Below are 16,674 nucleotides of genomic sequence, written 5' to 3' on the forward strand. Positions count from 1 at the left end.
ATGGCTGAACCCAATGAATGCAGCATCAAGGTCCTGTGCAGGTTTCGCCCATTGAATCAAGCTGAAGTAACGAGAGGAGACAAATTCATCCCGGTGTTCCAAGGAGATGACTCTGTGATCGTTGGGGTAAGTGCCAGGTCAGGGAGGGTAACAGGAGATCGCGGTGAATGGGGGGTTTGATGTCACAGGTAAGTGTGTGCTCCATACTACACATTGTATCAGAGATATACCATGATGGGGAAGATGCACAAAGCACCGGCCACTCCCTGGATCAGGATGATCCGTGTCCATTATAGGCAGGGTGTGGCAGGCCTTCTCCTTGTGGCCCTCACTGTAGGTTGGTGGCTACTGTTGGCCCTCCATTCCCTTTTAGGGGGAGGGGGGCTGCAATGCGCTATGCTCTTGATTGGAGCCACACAATAAGGCAGCTGATCTGATATAAGGGAGAATTTCTGACATTCTCTTTTTATTTAAATTTTCATGTTTTTATTTTGGTTTTCCTGATGGAATATTTATGTGCAGCTGCTGGAGAATGCAGCGCTGATGTTTGATCAGGGATCGGATTATGTCATGATAAAGAAATCATTACCTCCCTTTGGAATTAGTCAATTCTGCTTCACTAAAATGATAACAGAGCAACTACCTATAATGTACATTTAAGGGGATTATATATATATATGTCACCTATCTATCTATTGGTATATATGTGCATTTTATGTCTTTTTTCCAGCTGGTTTATCATCAAATGATCTGTAGCTGGATATCCAGATCAGACCATATGTATTTTTTTAATTGTGGTATACCTAGTCACACATGTACCATTCCCCTATTTATAGTGATCCATAAGAAAACACATTTTCATAAAGCTCCTAGTTATCAATGCAGGGAATGTAAACATGCACGGGGTATGTAAACTATCCTGGATCTAAGACTAAGGACTGGTTTAGATGTTTTTTTTACTGTCATATTCTATGTTCTACATGGCATTTTAACCTTTTTTGCAATTTCCGTAAAGTGTATTTAAAGTATTGAAACACTCCATATTAAAATACTGACATCATGTAATGACTTGCTATGATATCATATCTGTTGACTAACGATATCACAACACCATTCCGAGGTAAAAGCCTCTTCTCTTATAGATAGATAAATCAATGTAAGGGATCATACATAGACGGATTTCTGTGATTATGAGGATTCATAAAACCAGTACTAATTGCCCTATACATTTTCTGTTCATTGCATTGTTTTCTTTCCTTTGCTGTTGGATAGCACAGCATGTATTATGTGGATATTTCCAGGGCCCTCCTATTGTAATCCAATATTATACAATGAAGAAAATGACCTAGCCAAGGTTATAGGACAGTAGGCTGTCATCTGGGCTGAATTAACAGATAACGTACAAACTCAATGTCTAGATTACATAGCAGAATGCAATATATTAAAAGCTCTTAATTAAAGATTATGTAGCCTTTTTTATATCATTTTCATTCCAATTTTCTTAACCCTTTATATATATTGCTTACATTAGAGACACACACATGGAAGTCTGAATCATGTATTAAAGAATATGATACATTTCAAAGTCAAATATATATTTAATATACATTATTCATTTTCATGTACTTTCTTAATGACTCCTGGTCTTCCCACTTTATTGTCATGCATTGGTATGAAATAATGAAGAAAAACTGTTCATTCCCATATACTAAATGGATGTATGTATGCATACATGTGTGCATGTGTGTTATTTATATATATAGAGAGAGATATATATATGTATATTTACTTAAACACATATAGCTTATATTAATATTGTATAAATATATGCACAATATATATAAACAAATATCGTTATATATATATAGTTTTATATATAGTTATATATATATATATATATATATATATAGTGCAATATTAGTGCGTATATAATACGCAGAATAGTTTGCAAAGTGGACCAGCAATCCTTCTGTATGCCAACATGGAAGTGGCAATTTAATCGGGAATACTAAATATCGCTGCTAGAGATTCATAATCCCAGATAGAGTCTACTCTATCCTAATTAGTTCCAAAATTCAACATTTACTGTTTCTGTTGTGATGTGTATTTGCTTGAATTATTGTGTATGTAGAACAATGTTACATATTTGACATTCTCAGTACCTTTCCCTATCAGCGTGGCAGCTACATTTTTGTTTTTGTTCAATCATTTGTAGGTTTTTAAACTATCCACATGACTTACACGGTTAACATGATTTCTGGGGTGCTGCAACACACTACCGCTAAAGTGATTTAACATAAACATAAATAAACATGCCACGTGCTCCCGTTATCATACGGTGCATCTGTGCCACCACACTTTTATTATCACGTATTACCAGTGTGCAAGGACCCCTGAAGTCTTCAAGGAGGGACAGGGGCTGAAAGGATCCACTACCTCTCCCACCGAACTCTTCTGGGACCCGGTTCCATTTCCAGTGACTGTATATGTGACTCTTTCAAGTGAGAAAGGTTTAAAGCCTCAGGCCCAATAGCCCAGCTGTGAAGATAATGACAGATCACAGCTGCAGCCGGAGGTCAAGCCAAAATCGTGATACTAAAATATTTTCTTTTTTTTTTGTTTTTTTTTCTTCTTTTTTCTTTTTCATTGAGAGTCTTGATAATCCATAAAGGCTTATATTACTAAGGGTCTAGAGAGATGCAAACTGTGTAAATGGAAGACATTGTCTGTAATGTTTGACATAGAATATTTTGGAACAATACTCCATGATCTTATATATATATATATATATATATATATATATATATATATATATATATGTATATATATATATATATATATATATATATATATATATATATATATATATATATATATATATATGAAAGTGTTAGTTGCCCCTTTGTCAATGAATGTCTTTGGATAAAAAGATAAATTCATTCCATAGATCCGAGAAAGGGATTTACTTTGCTATGAATTATTAAATGCTGCTTTTAATTATATATGATAATTTTTTTGCCACTTACAAAATATACTAAACAGGATTACAAAAATGATCTCAGATCCCATCCACGTAGTAAGTGGTTTTGTGCAGGTTTGCCATTACTTATTGACCGTAAATTGGCCATTAAGTAAGCACCTTTTATTACATTGAGCTTTTCATATATTTGTTCTCACATGGGTCTTTGGAACATATGATGCAGTAAGTGACCTCTGACATTGTACATCACCATGTTTATGACATCACTTTCATTACGATATAGCAATCAGAGGATGGTTACAATTATAATTATTAATATATAATTTGTATATAGGAATAATAATTTATTGCATTTAGTGTGGTGGAGTTTTTCTTCCTCTAAAAGCACATGGAATTCAGGTTTAAGCCATTCAGTAGAAATGTACATGTCACAAATCTCAGATCAGGCCAGGGGGGGATATCCTCCATCAAATAACCTAACAATATAACAGCCTCAAAATAAACAAGTAAAACATTGTAAACATTTTTAAACGTCGCGGATACTTTAGGACAGCAACAGTGCATATATGCTGATGATTTCCATGACATGGTATCCTTCCGGGACCGTGCATTATTGTAATGGAAGGAGCAGAGAGTCACAGCTTTTCCCTATACATATATTAGTGTCAAAGCTGGCAAAGGAAAAAGAAAAAGGGTTTGCCCAAATCCATCAAATTATAGGAGTCCATTTGGCCATAGCACCACTGCTACACTGCTACCATTCTCTCATTTTAATGTAGATTTCACATAGTTGTTATACTTTAAACCATTCTGATATTTCTCATTTGCCATTTAGCAATTTGTAAAGACTATATTGCACATTATTGAATTATTGATTGATTATATTGATGACGAAAACCCTTTTTTTAAATCTTTTAAATAATAATAATTAAAAAAAAATAAAAAAAAAATAAAAAAAAATAATATATATATATATATATATATATATATATATATATATCAAACAGGCATATTTATAAGTATTTGGGGATAGTAACAAATCCTCTTTAACTACAAAGATATTAATGGAAAAAAAAAATCCCAGGTCACCTTATAGAAAAACAAGTCAAAGGAGCAATTCTTGACCTAACAGTATTTACTCAAACTTTCCTATTGCCAATTACTTTTCTTTGATATACTTTCTCCTGTGCAGCTTTGATTTTTCTTTGCCAGAAATAAATCAATATAATCCATTACTGAGCAGAGCTGATGATCATAATGGCTGAGAGGGACTCGGAGCACTGAGAGGATCGGAGCACTGTATAAGCTGTACACTGGAGATACACCATTTCTGTTCTATTTTTTGTTACCGTCCCTTTGCCTGAATATGAAGGATAAATTATAGTACACAATAAAGTAAATGGTTATTTAATCCTAATGACATCACAGTTGGTTTTAGTGACGCTATAAATCTCAACAAGCTATAGTAGAATACGATACATATCAATGTGTGTATATTTAAACATATATTTCACACACACAAAAAGAGCCTGTTCTGAAAAGACAATTGCTTGAGATGTGATGCTTGATGTGATGGTCCAACCACATTGTTTTCACCTCACTTTGTCAATTGGCAATGTACAATTGTTACATTGTACATTATAGGCATATAGGTACTCATTCAGTTTGATCTAGTGATGATAATCTTCTGTAAAGCTCATGTATAAGGGACACTGCATAGTCATTAACTAGCAAATCAAATGGCTTTTTGTTTTTGTCATAATTGAGTAAATTACTGGGCCATTATCAAATCATTATCAGTGTGAACTGTGCTGAAAGGGTCAATTTAACCACTAGAATTCCATTTAATGGCACCTTCACGATCACAGTACAGCGAGGGCTATGTATGAAGCGCAGTGGTGAAAGAGGAGCAGTCAGGTGGGAAGCATCGCTTCCTCAGGTCCCCGGGGAACTCTAAGCTTTCTCCAGGACATGGGAGTTGAAGGCAGCTATGCCCACTCCCCACCCAGTTCTACTTCCACTTTCATACAACTCTCTGCTATCTGGGCTGAGCCACGATGATGTGTGCAGCTAGCCATGCCTCTTGCTCAGTAAACATGCCCATGTGTGTGGTTCAAATGACATTTGAAACGGCCAAAGAGTGACCCTTTTGTTTTGGAGGTATGGTTAGAGGGATGGTCCGGGGCACAGTTTACCAAGTCATTGTCATTCTCGCATACCCAGCAAACAATCTGAGCTCCTACAAAAAGGGACATCAGAAGAAGAAAGAGAGACCAGGGGTTATGGTTCATAATGAGCATGCCTTGGAATTCTCTGGTGTTTGACCCAGAGTCTCTGGGTAAAGCCCTACTTCCCGGGCACTCTGAGTCAGTTTCTTGGTAGGGGGATGATGTGTGGCCATGTCCACTACCTACTTGTGTTCTGCTTACTCCCTGCACACCTTCTATTGCTCTCCCCAGTTTCCTACCTCTAAAGGCAGCCCGCTCATCCATAAGTCTGCTTGCCCTGCACTTACATGATAGCCTAGAAGAGGAAAAGCTCTGGGTAGCCTATCCTGGAAGGTTTCCAGGCATGCCTTTGAGGGCCTCTTTTAGTTGGAAATATTGATGTTTACCTTTTTCTGTACTGTATTTTACTAAGAAGCGATAGCATAAATAGGTGCCCGTAATCTGTTACTCTGATGTTCCATAGCAGGCTGATTCATGATACTTATCTGATTCCATGCAGAGGAAACAGTAATACTACACCATACACATATCTAATACACAGCATTCTCTCAGGTTATCTATGAGCATCCATATGTGCATAGTGCAACATCAAACTGGGTTGGAATAATGGGATTAAAATGAATTAAATACAAGATTAATTAGATCTGATACAGCAAATGTACAATTCGAAGTAATATAACCCAAGTCCCAGTACTAGATGAAGCACTACGACACTGCTCGGAAATTCTATTCCAATACACACAAAATCAAATGTCTCCAAATCCTTGGAACCAAGCTGTTAGCTGTTCCTTCTTTAGATGTCATAATTCCAGAGGAGCAACAGACTATGTGTTAGTGGCTATATCCATGTTTTTCTTAATCTTTTTACCAGAAATAATATATAGCTATATAGCCTTTCAAAGTAGGTAAGAACAGTTTATTCCACCAATTTATACTTTTTCAGTCATAAAGATTCTATTATTCCTTCTTGTAATGAGGTAATCAAGTTGCTCTATTTTTGCTAAATTTCCTAAAATCTATTCTGGTGAATGAGGCTCACAGGGGAGCCACTACTCAATGGACTGTTTACAGGGGAGATCTCTGGTCTCCCCATGTGTCCTATATACAATATGAAGAATTCCCACCAGATGTACCTGGCATCATGTGGGCCACGAGGGGAACGCAAGGATACGCAAGTGATTATAATCTAACACTCGGTAAAATAGACTGCGGCTACAGAGATATGTGCTGGGGTTCTTCCCTGAGACAGGACTAGGGCAACATGGAACTTATTCACGAAAAAAGAAATATGCAAGTCTGTCATTCTAGGATAATCTTATGGTCCATGAACATTATACTCCTGGCCAAAACAGGACTGTTGGTGGCTACAGAGTAGAGGTCGTGTTACCATGTAAGCAATTATGTCGAGTTATGTTGCAAAATCTCTAGGTAGTGGGAACTATTCATCTCTCACCCCCATACATATTGAATGTGTTTGGGTAGCATGTAGCCACATACAGCCAATAGTCAGCTGCACTCAGATCATCAAACAGCCCCTGGCCTTAAAGCACCAGAGCGGCCCCTATCATCTTCATTGCGGCAGTTAATGTACAGTTATTTTCAGAATTATTTGTAAGCTATTTGTAAATGATTGTAATTTTACATTTCTTTCATTATTTTCTAATCCTTATATATTTTACTTATGGAAGTTATTGTTCCTCTTTTGGCATATCATAATTTTTCTAGTGTCTGGTGGGTTTTTTTTCTGGGTCAGCGAACAAATTTAGAACTTGAGATGGTAATATTTGATGAGCTCGGGCTTTTTCAGCTTCATTAAACATGTAGCTACATTTCTCAATGCTTACCATGAGAAATCGTAAAGGTTAGTACCATAATGAATTTAAAACTTTGTAAAGCCGCATAAATTCTAATGAGTAAGCCCACGATCAATTGCGGAATGCCCCCGAGCAGACAAATACATACAAGCTTATGTACGGAAAATCGACCACTACTAATAAAGACAGTTTGAAAATAGAATCTATGGATTTTTTTCTGTCTGCAAACTATATATAGAAATGGACTTTTCATAGCCAAGAAACCTTAACTTACCTTACAATATCGAGGATGGGTAGAACTGGATATTCCTAGGAAGTTCCGCTGACGCACAATGAGGTTATGTAAAATGATGCCCCAAATGGAAAAATAGGGAAAAACGTAAAAAATTTTGGTTGCACCAATGTATAAATGGTTTTGCAGTGAAACCAAAAAGTAGATCTAGCAACTACACAGCACTGATGAATTTGAGGCATGTCATCTATATGTATGAAAAATAACTACGGTCATTAATGTCTATTCCCAAAGTTGTGGTATTGTGGTATAGTTGTTGATGTATGTTGCAGGTTTTTACACCCAGTGTTATTATTATTATTATTATTATCTTTTATTTATATAGCGCCAACAGTTCACGGAGCGCTTAATACAATACATAAATTCAAGGGGTATGACAACCTTATGAGTGTGCTATACAGACTACATAATTTCATATGGCACAAATCACACTAACCATATAGTTCAATTAGATTCTTTGGTCATCTGCTTTAAAATAAATGACCACTTACTTGCTGGAGATTAAAGCGACACTAACCCAAAGCTGCGAGGAGGCAATGTTTTAACCCAACAGCCAGTGAGCTCCCTTTCTGCCCACTACTTGGTAGCGTCAGACATTAACATTATTATTTTCTTATCTCATTAACATTAAGTAATTCTTACAGATGTATCTTAAGTAAGTTGAGTGTTTCTAAAGTGAGGTTTGACACACCAGTTAAGCTACTATGTCATCATATTAATTGGGCCTCAGAAACCCCCCAAAAATGTATTTTCTGACTCACAATTTAAAATAATCTGTGATTAAACTTTAATCCACAAGTGATTGGGTTGTTCCTGTGTGCAAATTGTAAATTAGGTCACAGCGCAGTAATAAAATGTAGTAATGCTACTGGGTGGGAAGGTACAGCAAACTTACCCCTGTAGGGATGAGCTGGGAAGACAGATATGTGATAGAATTCAGGGATTCGAGGCAGAAAGAAAGGATTCTGCATTCTGGGCAGCTCGGTCCCTATAGGATGATTATATGTAGCTCCAAGGTGATATGCATTTATCTATTTATTTCCACTGGTTTTCCACGGTCTCTGCGGCAGAGCACAACAGAGCAGATGATTCTTATTTCTGGATTAAAGTTCAGAGCTTCAGAGAAACCTTAATCCCGTACAATTACGGTAAATTGTTGCACAGATGTGTCCAGTTGAGTCTTATCCTCCAATATTTCATTGTAGAATTAAATAGATCATTAGTAGAAACGAAGAGCTCTTACTCGCACCCTGCTATTTATTTAAGCAGAACACTCATTTTGCTGCTCTCGGTTTTTTATAGGTCAGTCATGTGAGAGCATTGCCTGGGGTCTGTACGGTAAATTAGACTTGGGCACCAGCGAAGTCTTCATGTTCATCTTCAGGAGGAAAAACATCTTTGTTCTACATATTCGTTTCATGCCATGGAAATGCTGAGATGTAATCAATAAATGAACGCGTAGTAGAAGTTGAATAGGGAATTTGAGACCAATTTTACATACTTGCCTATGATTTGCAATTTACCTACAATGACGTACTTACCTACATTAGTTTTCATGTTCTCCCGAATACGAAAGCATAAGTTTAAGGTTAGTCAGTAAAGATTTGCTGATCTCCTCCAGCCGGCCACCGATCACCAGTGTCTAAAGCAGGGAAGGGGAGGTCTATGAAGGCCAGTGCCAGTGCAAATTGGGTCTGTCTTATACAAAACAGGACAGTTGAGGGGGATGAAGTGAACAGGTACTTAAAGCACAGACTCAAGCTGATCCAGGACCTTCATTTTGATCTAGCAAATACAGGGTACTCTCCTAGAAGTGTTAAAGGTTTAGGTTCCTAGTTTACGCATTGATGCCCCAAGCTCTTTAATCTAATGCATACTAATGGGCATACCTGGGAACGTCTGGGCTCCGGCTACCCAGAGCCTTTCCTTGCGGGACGCGGCCAGGACTGCACACTGACGTCAGCGCGCGGTCCCGCTGACGTCAGTGGGCCGTCCAGCTAATATCGGTGGGCGGTCCTGCTGATGTTGGTGGGCGTTCCCACTGACATTAATGGGCGTTCCCCCTGACGGCGGCGGGAAACACCCCCATTTAAAGGAAAAATGGGCGGGGACCGGAGAGTTCCCAGGTATACTAATGGGGCACATGAATCACTAGCTGGGTGTTATCTTTAAAGGAACAGTCTAGTTTATTTTGATTCTTTTTAAAATACATTTTAATATTAGTGACACAAAATGTCTTGATATGGCACGCTCTACCAGTATGGTACATCAGCTGCCTAGATTCCCCATATGGCTTGCTCTAGGACTAATTCTTGTGCAGATATGTACATTTGGTGTCATATACTTCGTTCCGCACATCATTGATGCCAGTACCTAAATCGAACTACAGTGTTTGTGTCAAAGGAGCAGGGCCAGATTAACGCCAGAGCACACGGACCAATTGCAGCAGGGCCCTCAGAGCACCGGGTCCTGCATCAATTGCTCCATTTGTTTCCAAAACAAGGTTGGACAAACCCCTATTAACCCCTTCGCGACCTTTGCCGGTTCAGGACCGTCATAACAAGAAGGTCACTAAATGACCTTTGACGGTCCTGAACCGTCAAAAAATTAAATAAGCTTAGAAAGTGATCAAGGATCACTTTCTTCGCTTAAACGGCCTTGCTGCAATGCCTCGATGTCGAGGCATTCAGCAAGGCCGAGATCGGCATCGGGGGCCATGTCTGGCCCCTCCCCGGGGCGTCAACAGCCGCCATACATTGTATGGCGGCGGACGCCCGTTTTAAAAGCGGTTTTAAAAAACTTAAATGGTGTCGCTGGAATGCCTCGATCAGGAGGCATCCAGCGACACCAAACACTTACCTCTGGGTGGGCTGTGACCGCTCCGGAGAGCGGTCACAGCCGCCGCTGCCGGTGATCTTCGCCATCAAGCAAGATGGCGGCGGCCCGGGAAATAAAACAATAAAGACGAAAAAGTTCGCTAGAGGGTCTCCAGACCCTTTAGAGAACTGGCTCCACTTGCTGGTTGAATACAGGTACTGCATTCAACCATGCAAGTCAATGGAGCCCAGCTTTCTAATCACTATGTGATTAGTAAAATATTAAAAAAAAATAAAAATAAATAAAAAATGGGAAAAAAAATTAAAAAAAAATGTGCTAACATTTAAAAATAATTATGCAGTGATGTCACTAGATGAACCATCCAGTACCAGCAAAATGTGTAAAAAAAAATATAAAAAAAGTATAAAAAAAATAAAATAAAATTAAAAAATAAAGTTTATTATTTTGAGCAAGTGCTAAAATTTCTCAAAAATCTCAACAAAGAGTTAAAATAAAAGCACTTCAAATACCCAAGGGGTGTCTAATATATAAAAAAATGGCTGATGGGGTAAATTGGAGTGGCCGAGCACAAAGATAGGGCATAGGTACAGACTGACCAAAATGGAGAAAAAAAGCGCACTTCCCAAATGTGGCATTTTAAATCTGAAACAACCCGACAAACCCATGCATGTCGGGTATCACTGCACTCAGGAGATGTTCCTGAACACACATTAGCGTGTTGTTTGACAGTGGCATATACCAGGACCTGTATATCTATAACTAAAGTACAATTTGTGTGAAAAAAAAATAAAAAAAATTACTATTACAAAGTTTGACAAAGTGTAGTTCTATAATTGGTGCATGGAAAGGGTTAAAATAACAGCATTTGGAATACCCTGGGGAGTCTAGTTTTCAAAAATATATGGTTTGAATGGGTTAAATTGAGTTAACCGGCTTCAAAGATATTCCAAAGAGGAGATGGAGGCAGAATGACCAAATGACCACCTGAATTACGCATGCCCCGAAAGTAGCCTTTTACCAGCCAAACAATCTGACAAACCCATGCATGTGGGGTATCGCTGTACTCAGGAGATGTTGCTGAACACATATTGGGGTGTTGTTTGACAGTGACATATACCAGCACCTGTATATCTATAACTAAAGTACAATTTGTGTGGAAAAAAAAATAAAAAAAATTACCATTACAAAGTTTGACAAAGTGTAGTTGTATAATTGGTGCATGGAAAGGGTTAAAATAACAGCATTTGGAATACCCTGGGGTGTCTAGTTTTCAAAAATATATGGTTTGAATGGGTTAAATTGAGTTAACCGGCTTCAAAGATGTTCCAAAGAGGAGATGGAGGCAGACTGACCAGATTTGTTAAAAAAGATTTGGAAATCATAAAACGCTGCTTGTACTTATTGCCCTATAACTTACAAAAAACAGCAAAAAAACATAAAAACATTGGGTATTTCTAAACTCAGGACAAGTAGTAGAATCTATTTAGCTAGTTTTTTTACTTGCTTTTTTAGGTGAGTAAAAGATTTTTCAAATAAAAGTCATAAAATGTGGTTTTTTTTCAATTTTTCACCATGTTTTTTTAATTTTTTTTATAGTAAATAAGATGATACGATCAAAATAATGGTATCTGAAGAAAGCCCATCTTGTCCTGAAAAAACCAATATATAACTTATGTGGGTACACTAAATGGGTGAGGAGAAAATTACAGCTGAACACAAGCACCACAAAAGTGTCAAAACAGCCTCGGTCCCACAGGGTACAAAACGAAAAATGAGCCCGGTCCTTAAGGGGTTAAGCAGGTACTTTAAAAAAAATCACTATGTTTTCATATAAATTGGGCCTTAAACTCTCAAAAATTTAAAATCACAGACCAACTTTAATCCAAGTGTAGAAAAAAATACAAATTGGGGCACGGTGTATAATGTGCAGTTGCATGTAATATGTGCAAACAATCCTAAGAAAAAAGGAGACAAAATGGTGGAAAAATTCATGTTATGGCTCCCTTTGCCAGAGATTGGTGACCAAATTGTTGCATGATAAGTGTCTACATGTTCCTAGTGAAATACCCTGGGTTGCATGTAGAGTTTTTTTCAAATTTATATTTGAAAAAAAATATATTTTGTGGTATAAAATTATAAAATGGCCTTTAATTACTTTCTAATTAACAATGGTTAGACCGCATGATACAAAAAACCCCCACAATTGTGGTCATATGGTGGTGAATAGAAAAAAGTACATAGGGAGAAATAGAATTATACTGCATATGAAGAGTGCGAGTGTAAAATATAAAATACAAATACATTTGTTGTCCTATACATGAAGTTAAATGCCAGGTTTTAGTGTCTGCAAAGTTATTTATTTTGTGGCACAATAAAATACACAATGGATTCTGGAGTGAACTGCTAATGGCTTCCGCAGCTAGAGTCCAATTGTTTCACAGTGAGAACATTTTTATCCTCCTCAATTTGTCCTTGAATGTTCTTTTACCCATAGCTAACAAAAATAGTACTGGCTGTAGCAACAAAACTAGTGCTTTAACATGGGATCAACCAGCATGTGGTGATCAGAAACTAAACTTCAAATTTAGTTGTAATTGCTAGTTTCAGTTGTTAGAGAAAAATAGAGAAATATGTAATGTTACATAAACTTTTGGGACCTCAGAGGTCTCTTTTTCAGTTGTATAATTGAAACCTTTTAAAAAGCAAGTCTCACTAGCAAATGCAGTTAATGGATGATAATTAAGCAGTTTTTGATTACTAAATTTAGTGTAGTACTGTCTAAAATGCAGGATTATGTATCCCCTCCTTATATATTTAATGTATAAAGAGCAGATGGATTGTACAAATGTATGTGTTATTTGTAAGGACATGTGTGGTTACAAGTAAACAATCTTGGAAATAGGGCCTTGTCAACCTTTCCTATTCAAATTGTAAATTGAGAAATTAAACCATGTTTACAGAGAAGAAAATGGGTAGAATAGATAGGCTAAATGGTCCCGTGGAAGGGGTGGCTAATATTTTTTTCATATGGGCATTTAACCATATATTGTCCTTTTTAACTGGAGTAGTCTAGGAGGGTTGTTAGCCAGCTTCAATGTGTTCTGTGTTTTGATTTTATGTCAGAATGTTTTCTCTGATTTTATTGAACAATCTTTTCAGACGTAAATCCCCCCAACGCTAGTGTTATAAGGATCTCATGACGCGGAAATTTGTGGTTAAGAATTTGACTGCTACCAATGAAGAGGAAATCCTGAACCCCATAAGTTTCACATTGAAAAAGAACCAAGGGGTTCAGTACTACATAAAGAAATGACATCACTGAGCCTATACTGCCAGATTCCCAGTACTGTGTGCTCTGCCCCTATGTACAGTGTCTCTGGGCATGTAGCAATCATAGAGAGGAGATCCCAAAATCCTACTACACACATGGTGCTCCAACCCTTTTGAGCAAGCTACGTATCTGAGACCAAATCTTTTTGCCCATTAGAAAATGTGCTTACAATAAAATGTGTAAATGGAAACATTATATCCTTCTTCTATATACCATACTGAGTTACATAATAAGTGGATTTGAAACAAAGTCACTTTGTAAAGCCACCCCAGCCACATCAAAATGTTTCCTCATTGACTGCATAAAATGTTTTGGGGGTATTTAGCTGATGAGCGATGTCAAAATGCTGGAACGAATTCATATACGTTGTCAGAAATGTCATGTTCAATATATATGTTTAGCTTGAGGGAAGTTCAATCATAAATTAAGTTTTATTACATTTAAGAGACTTTAAGACCAAATCTCTATACTGTCCTTAATTTGTTTTTTTTTCTTAAGACAATACAGAAATCAGACAAGTCTCCCTTTTTAAAGTATAAATCATATCTAGAAGATTGAGTGCTAATGTAGCTGTGATCAATTTCTACATAAAAGGCACTCATTGAGCTGCTGGCACCATCAAAACTTTCATAGACAATTTCACTATTGATTTCACATGTGCTGGCAAGTCAATTGTCACTCTGAAATAATGCATATATATATATATATATATATATATATATATATATATATATATAAAAGCATACACCAGGCTCAGTCCTAGATATGGTCACTCCTGTAACTGTGTGCTGCCTATCACGCCGTCCACCTCTGCCATGGCATTCCACACAGATCAGTTTTCACTACTGCTGAGCGTTCACGGAGGAGCTCTAGCTCACCAGAAGACATTCCAGATGTATGCTTTATTACTATACACCGGCCCTCCATCTTGCCAAACAAACCTATTTTACTTAATTAATCTCTTTCCTCTTCCATAACCTTAACATCTGTTCTCCACATTCAGCACCTTCCTCTGTCCCCCAACACCTCCCTCACCTTCCAACTTCTTTGCCCAAGAACTTGCCACCTATTTTAAAAACAAAATTGACACCATCAGGGATAACATCCTCCCCCATCGTGTCAATCATATGGTACCTCCACCTTCCTCCTGGCCACAAGCCACCCTCAACGGATTCAGTCCAGTCACCCCTACTAAAGTTTCTGAGGTTCTCTCGTCCTCACACCTCACTCATATCACCCCTTTCTGATGTCCTTACCTCAACCCTAACCAATATCTTTAATCTATATCTCTTTCCTCTGGTGTATGCCCATCCTCATTTAAACATGCTATTATCTCACCCATCCTAAAGAAACCGTTGCTTGATCACACATCCCCATCAAGTTACCATCTAGTTTCCCTTCTCCACTTAACATCCAAACTGCTTCCATTCACAGCATTCCACTAAGACCATACTGATTAAAATTACTAACAACCTCCATATCGCTAAAACAAAAGGCCTTTTCTCACGTTTGGACCTCTCTGCAGCCTTTGACACAGTAGACCACCCCCTTCTTCTACAAACCCTTCATGCTCATGGCATCTGTAACTCTTTTCCGGTTCAAATCTCACCTCTCAGTGTATCCTTCACTGGAATTTGTTCCTCTATCTGTTGGTGATCCTCAATTTCACCCGTGCAGTACCCCTTTTCTGGAATTCCCATCCCTGTTCTTTCAGATTTTCCTTGTATGAAAATATCAAAAACGCTCTGAAAACATCCTCTATGGAAAACTTATTGGCACTTACGGTATTTGCTCGATTATAAGACGAGGTTTTTTCCTGAAAAATACCCCTCGTCTTATAATCGGGGTCGTCTTATAATCAGACCTCAAATAGGTCTGACTATGAGACTAAGATCCAGATCTCCTGGAGCGATGCAGGGGACCTGGATCCTCCTGTGTTATGCCCCTCCCCCCAAGTTACCGGTGCTTCTGAGTCCCCGGTGCTTAGTCCGGGCAGAATGTAGACTGCAGCCGGGAGGAGGTGCGGTTAGCAGCGGGGGTTGTCTGCGTCCATCGCACAGACCTTCCACGGCTGGCAGAGATCAGTTCCCCGCCCCGGGGCGGCCGGGGAACTCTGACAGCCAGGGAAGGTCTGCGCGAAGGACGCAGACAACCCCCGCTGCTAACCGCACCTCCTTCCGGCTGCAGCGGAAGTTGTCTACGCGAATCGCATAGAGCTGTACACGCTGCCCGGACAACACACCGGGAGTCAAAAGCACCGGTAAGTTTGGAGGAGGGAGGGGGGTGTTAAATGGGGGGCATAAGGCATTTCTGGAGGCAGAGTGCTCTATGAAATGCCTTTTAACCCCCTTAATGCCACTGCCTCCAGAAATGCCTTTTAACCCTCTATACGCCACTCTGCCTCCTGAAATGCCTTATACCTCCCTATATGCCACTCTACCCCATAATATGCCTTTTAACCCCCTAAATGCCAGAGTGGCATATCATGGGGCACAGTGGCATATAGAGGGTTAAAAGGCATATCATGGGGCACAGTGGCATATAGGGGGTATAAGGCATTTCTGGGGCAGAGTGGCAAGCCTGGGGCAGATGTGCATAACTGGCGTGGCAGGTTGAAAAATAAAACAAAAATATTTTTCTCAATCATAGCTTTTATTAAAAAAAAATTGTTCACATAGTTTACATGAATTAACATTTAATGGTTAAACTTTTTTCCTATAGGGTCGTCTTATATTCAGGCTTTTTCTTTTTTTCATAAATTAATATTCAGATTTTGGGGGGTCGTCTCATAATCGAGCAAATAATCAGTATGTCTGATTTTTCACATTGTATTTAAAGGGAACAAGGACTCTTGTAACACTATGGAAATCTTGCAACATTATACACTTTATAGCAAGTAAAATTCAATGCTTGTAAAACCCAAGATTCATGACGGATTTCATAATATTTCTTTTCCCGAGGGCTTGAACTGATCAGTTAACTAAATTAAAAGGTACTTGTTTGAGTGAGTTGTTACTTACAATGTACGTCAGTCACCCAAGTATTAAGGTTAGGAATCCAATAAACTAACGCATTACAGTGGGAGAACAGAGCCAATAAAACTATTTGAAATGGTTATTTTGATGCATTACGTTTCTTAAATGTTGATATTTTCACAGCAGGTTAATTTGAGAATAAAATACAGTTTTCAA

The 16,674-nt window shown here is 38.2% G+C and overlaps 1 protein-coding gene across 2 annotated transcripts in view; it reads left to right on the forward strand.

Annotated features, from left to right (window-relative positions):
- LOC149285217 (kinesin heavy chain-like) overlaps positions 1 to 16,674 on the forward strand; it is a 60,641-nt gene continuing 43,967 nt past the window's right edge. For both annotated transcript variants that reach the window (XM_089495574.1, XM_089495575.1), the window contains exon 1: positions 1 to 126. In XM_089495574.1, coding sequence (XP_089351700.1) covers positions 1 to 126 — 126 coding nt within the window. The remainder of the gene's footprint in view (positions 127 to 16,674) is intronic.

This window comes from Sceloporus occidentalis, unplaced genomic scaffold (genome assembly GCF_023333645.1).
Source record: "Sceloporus occidentalis isolate IW3139 unplaced genomic scaffold, rSceOcc1.0.p SCAF_82, whole genome shotgun sequence".
Taxonomy (NCBI): domain Eukaryota; kingdom Metazoa; phylum Chordata; class Lepidosauria; order Squamata; family Phrynosomatidae; genus Sceloporus; species Sceloporus occidentalis.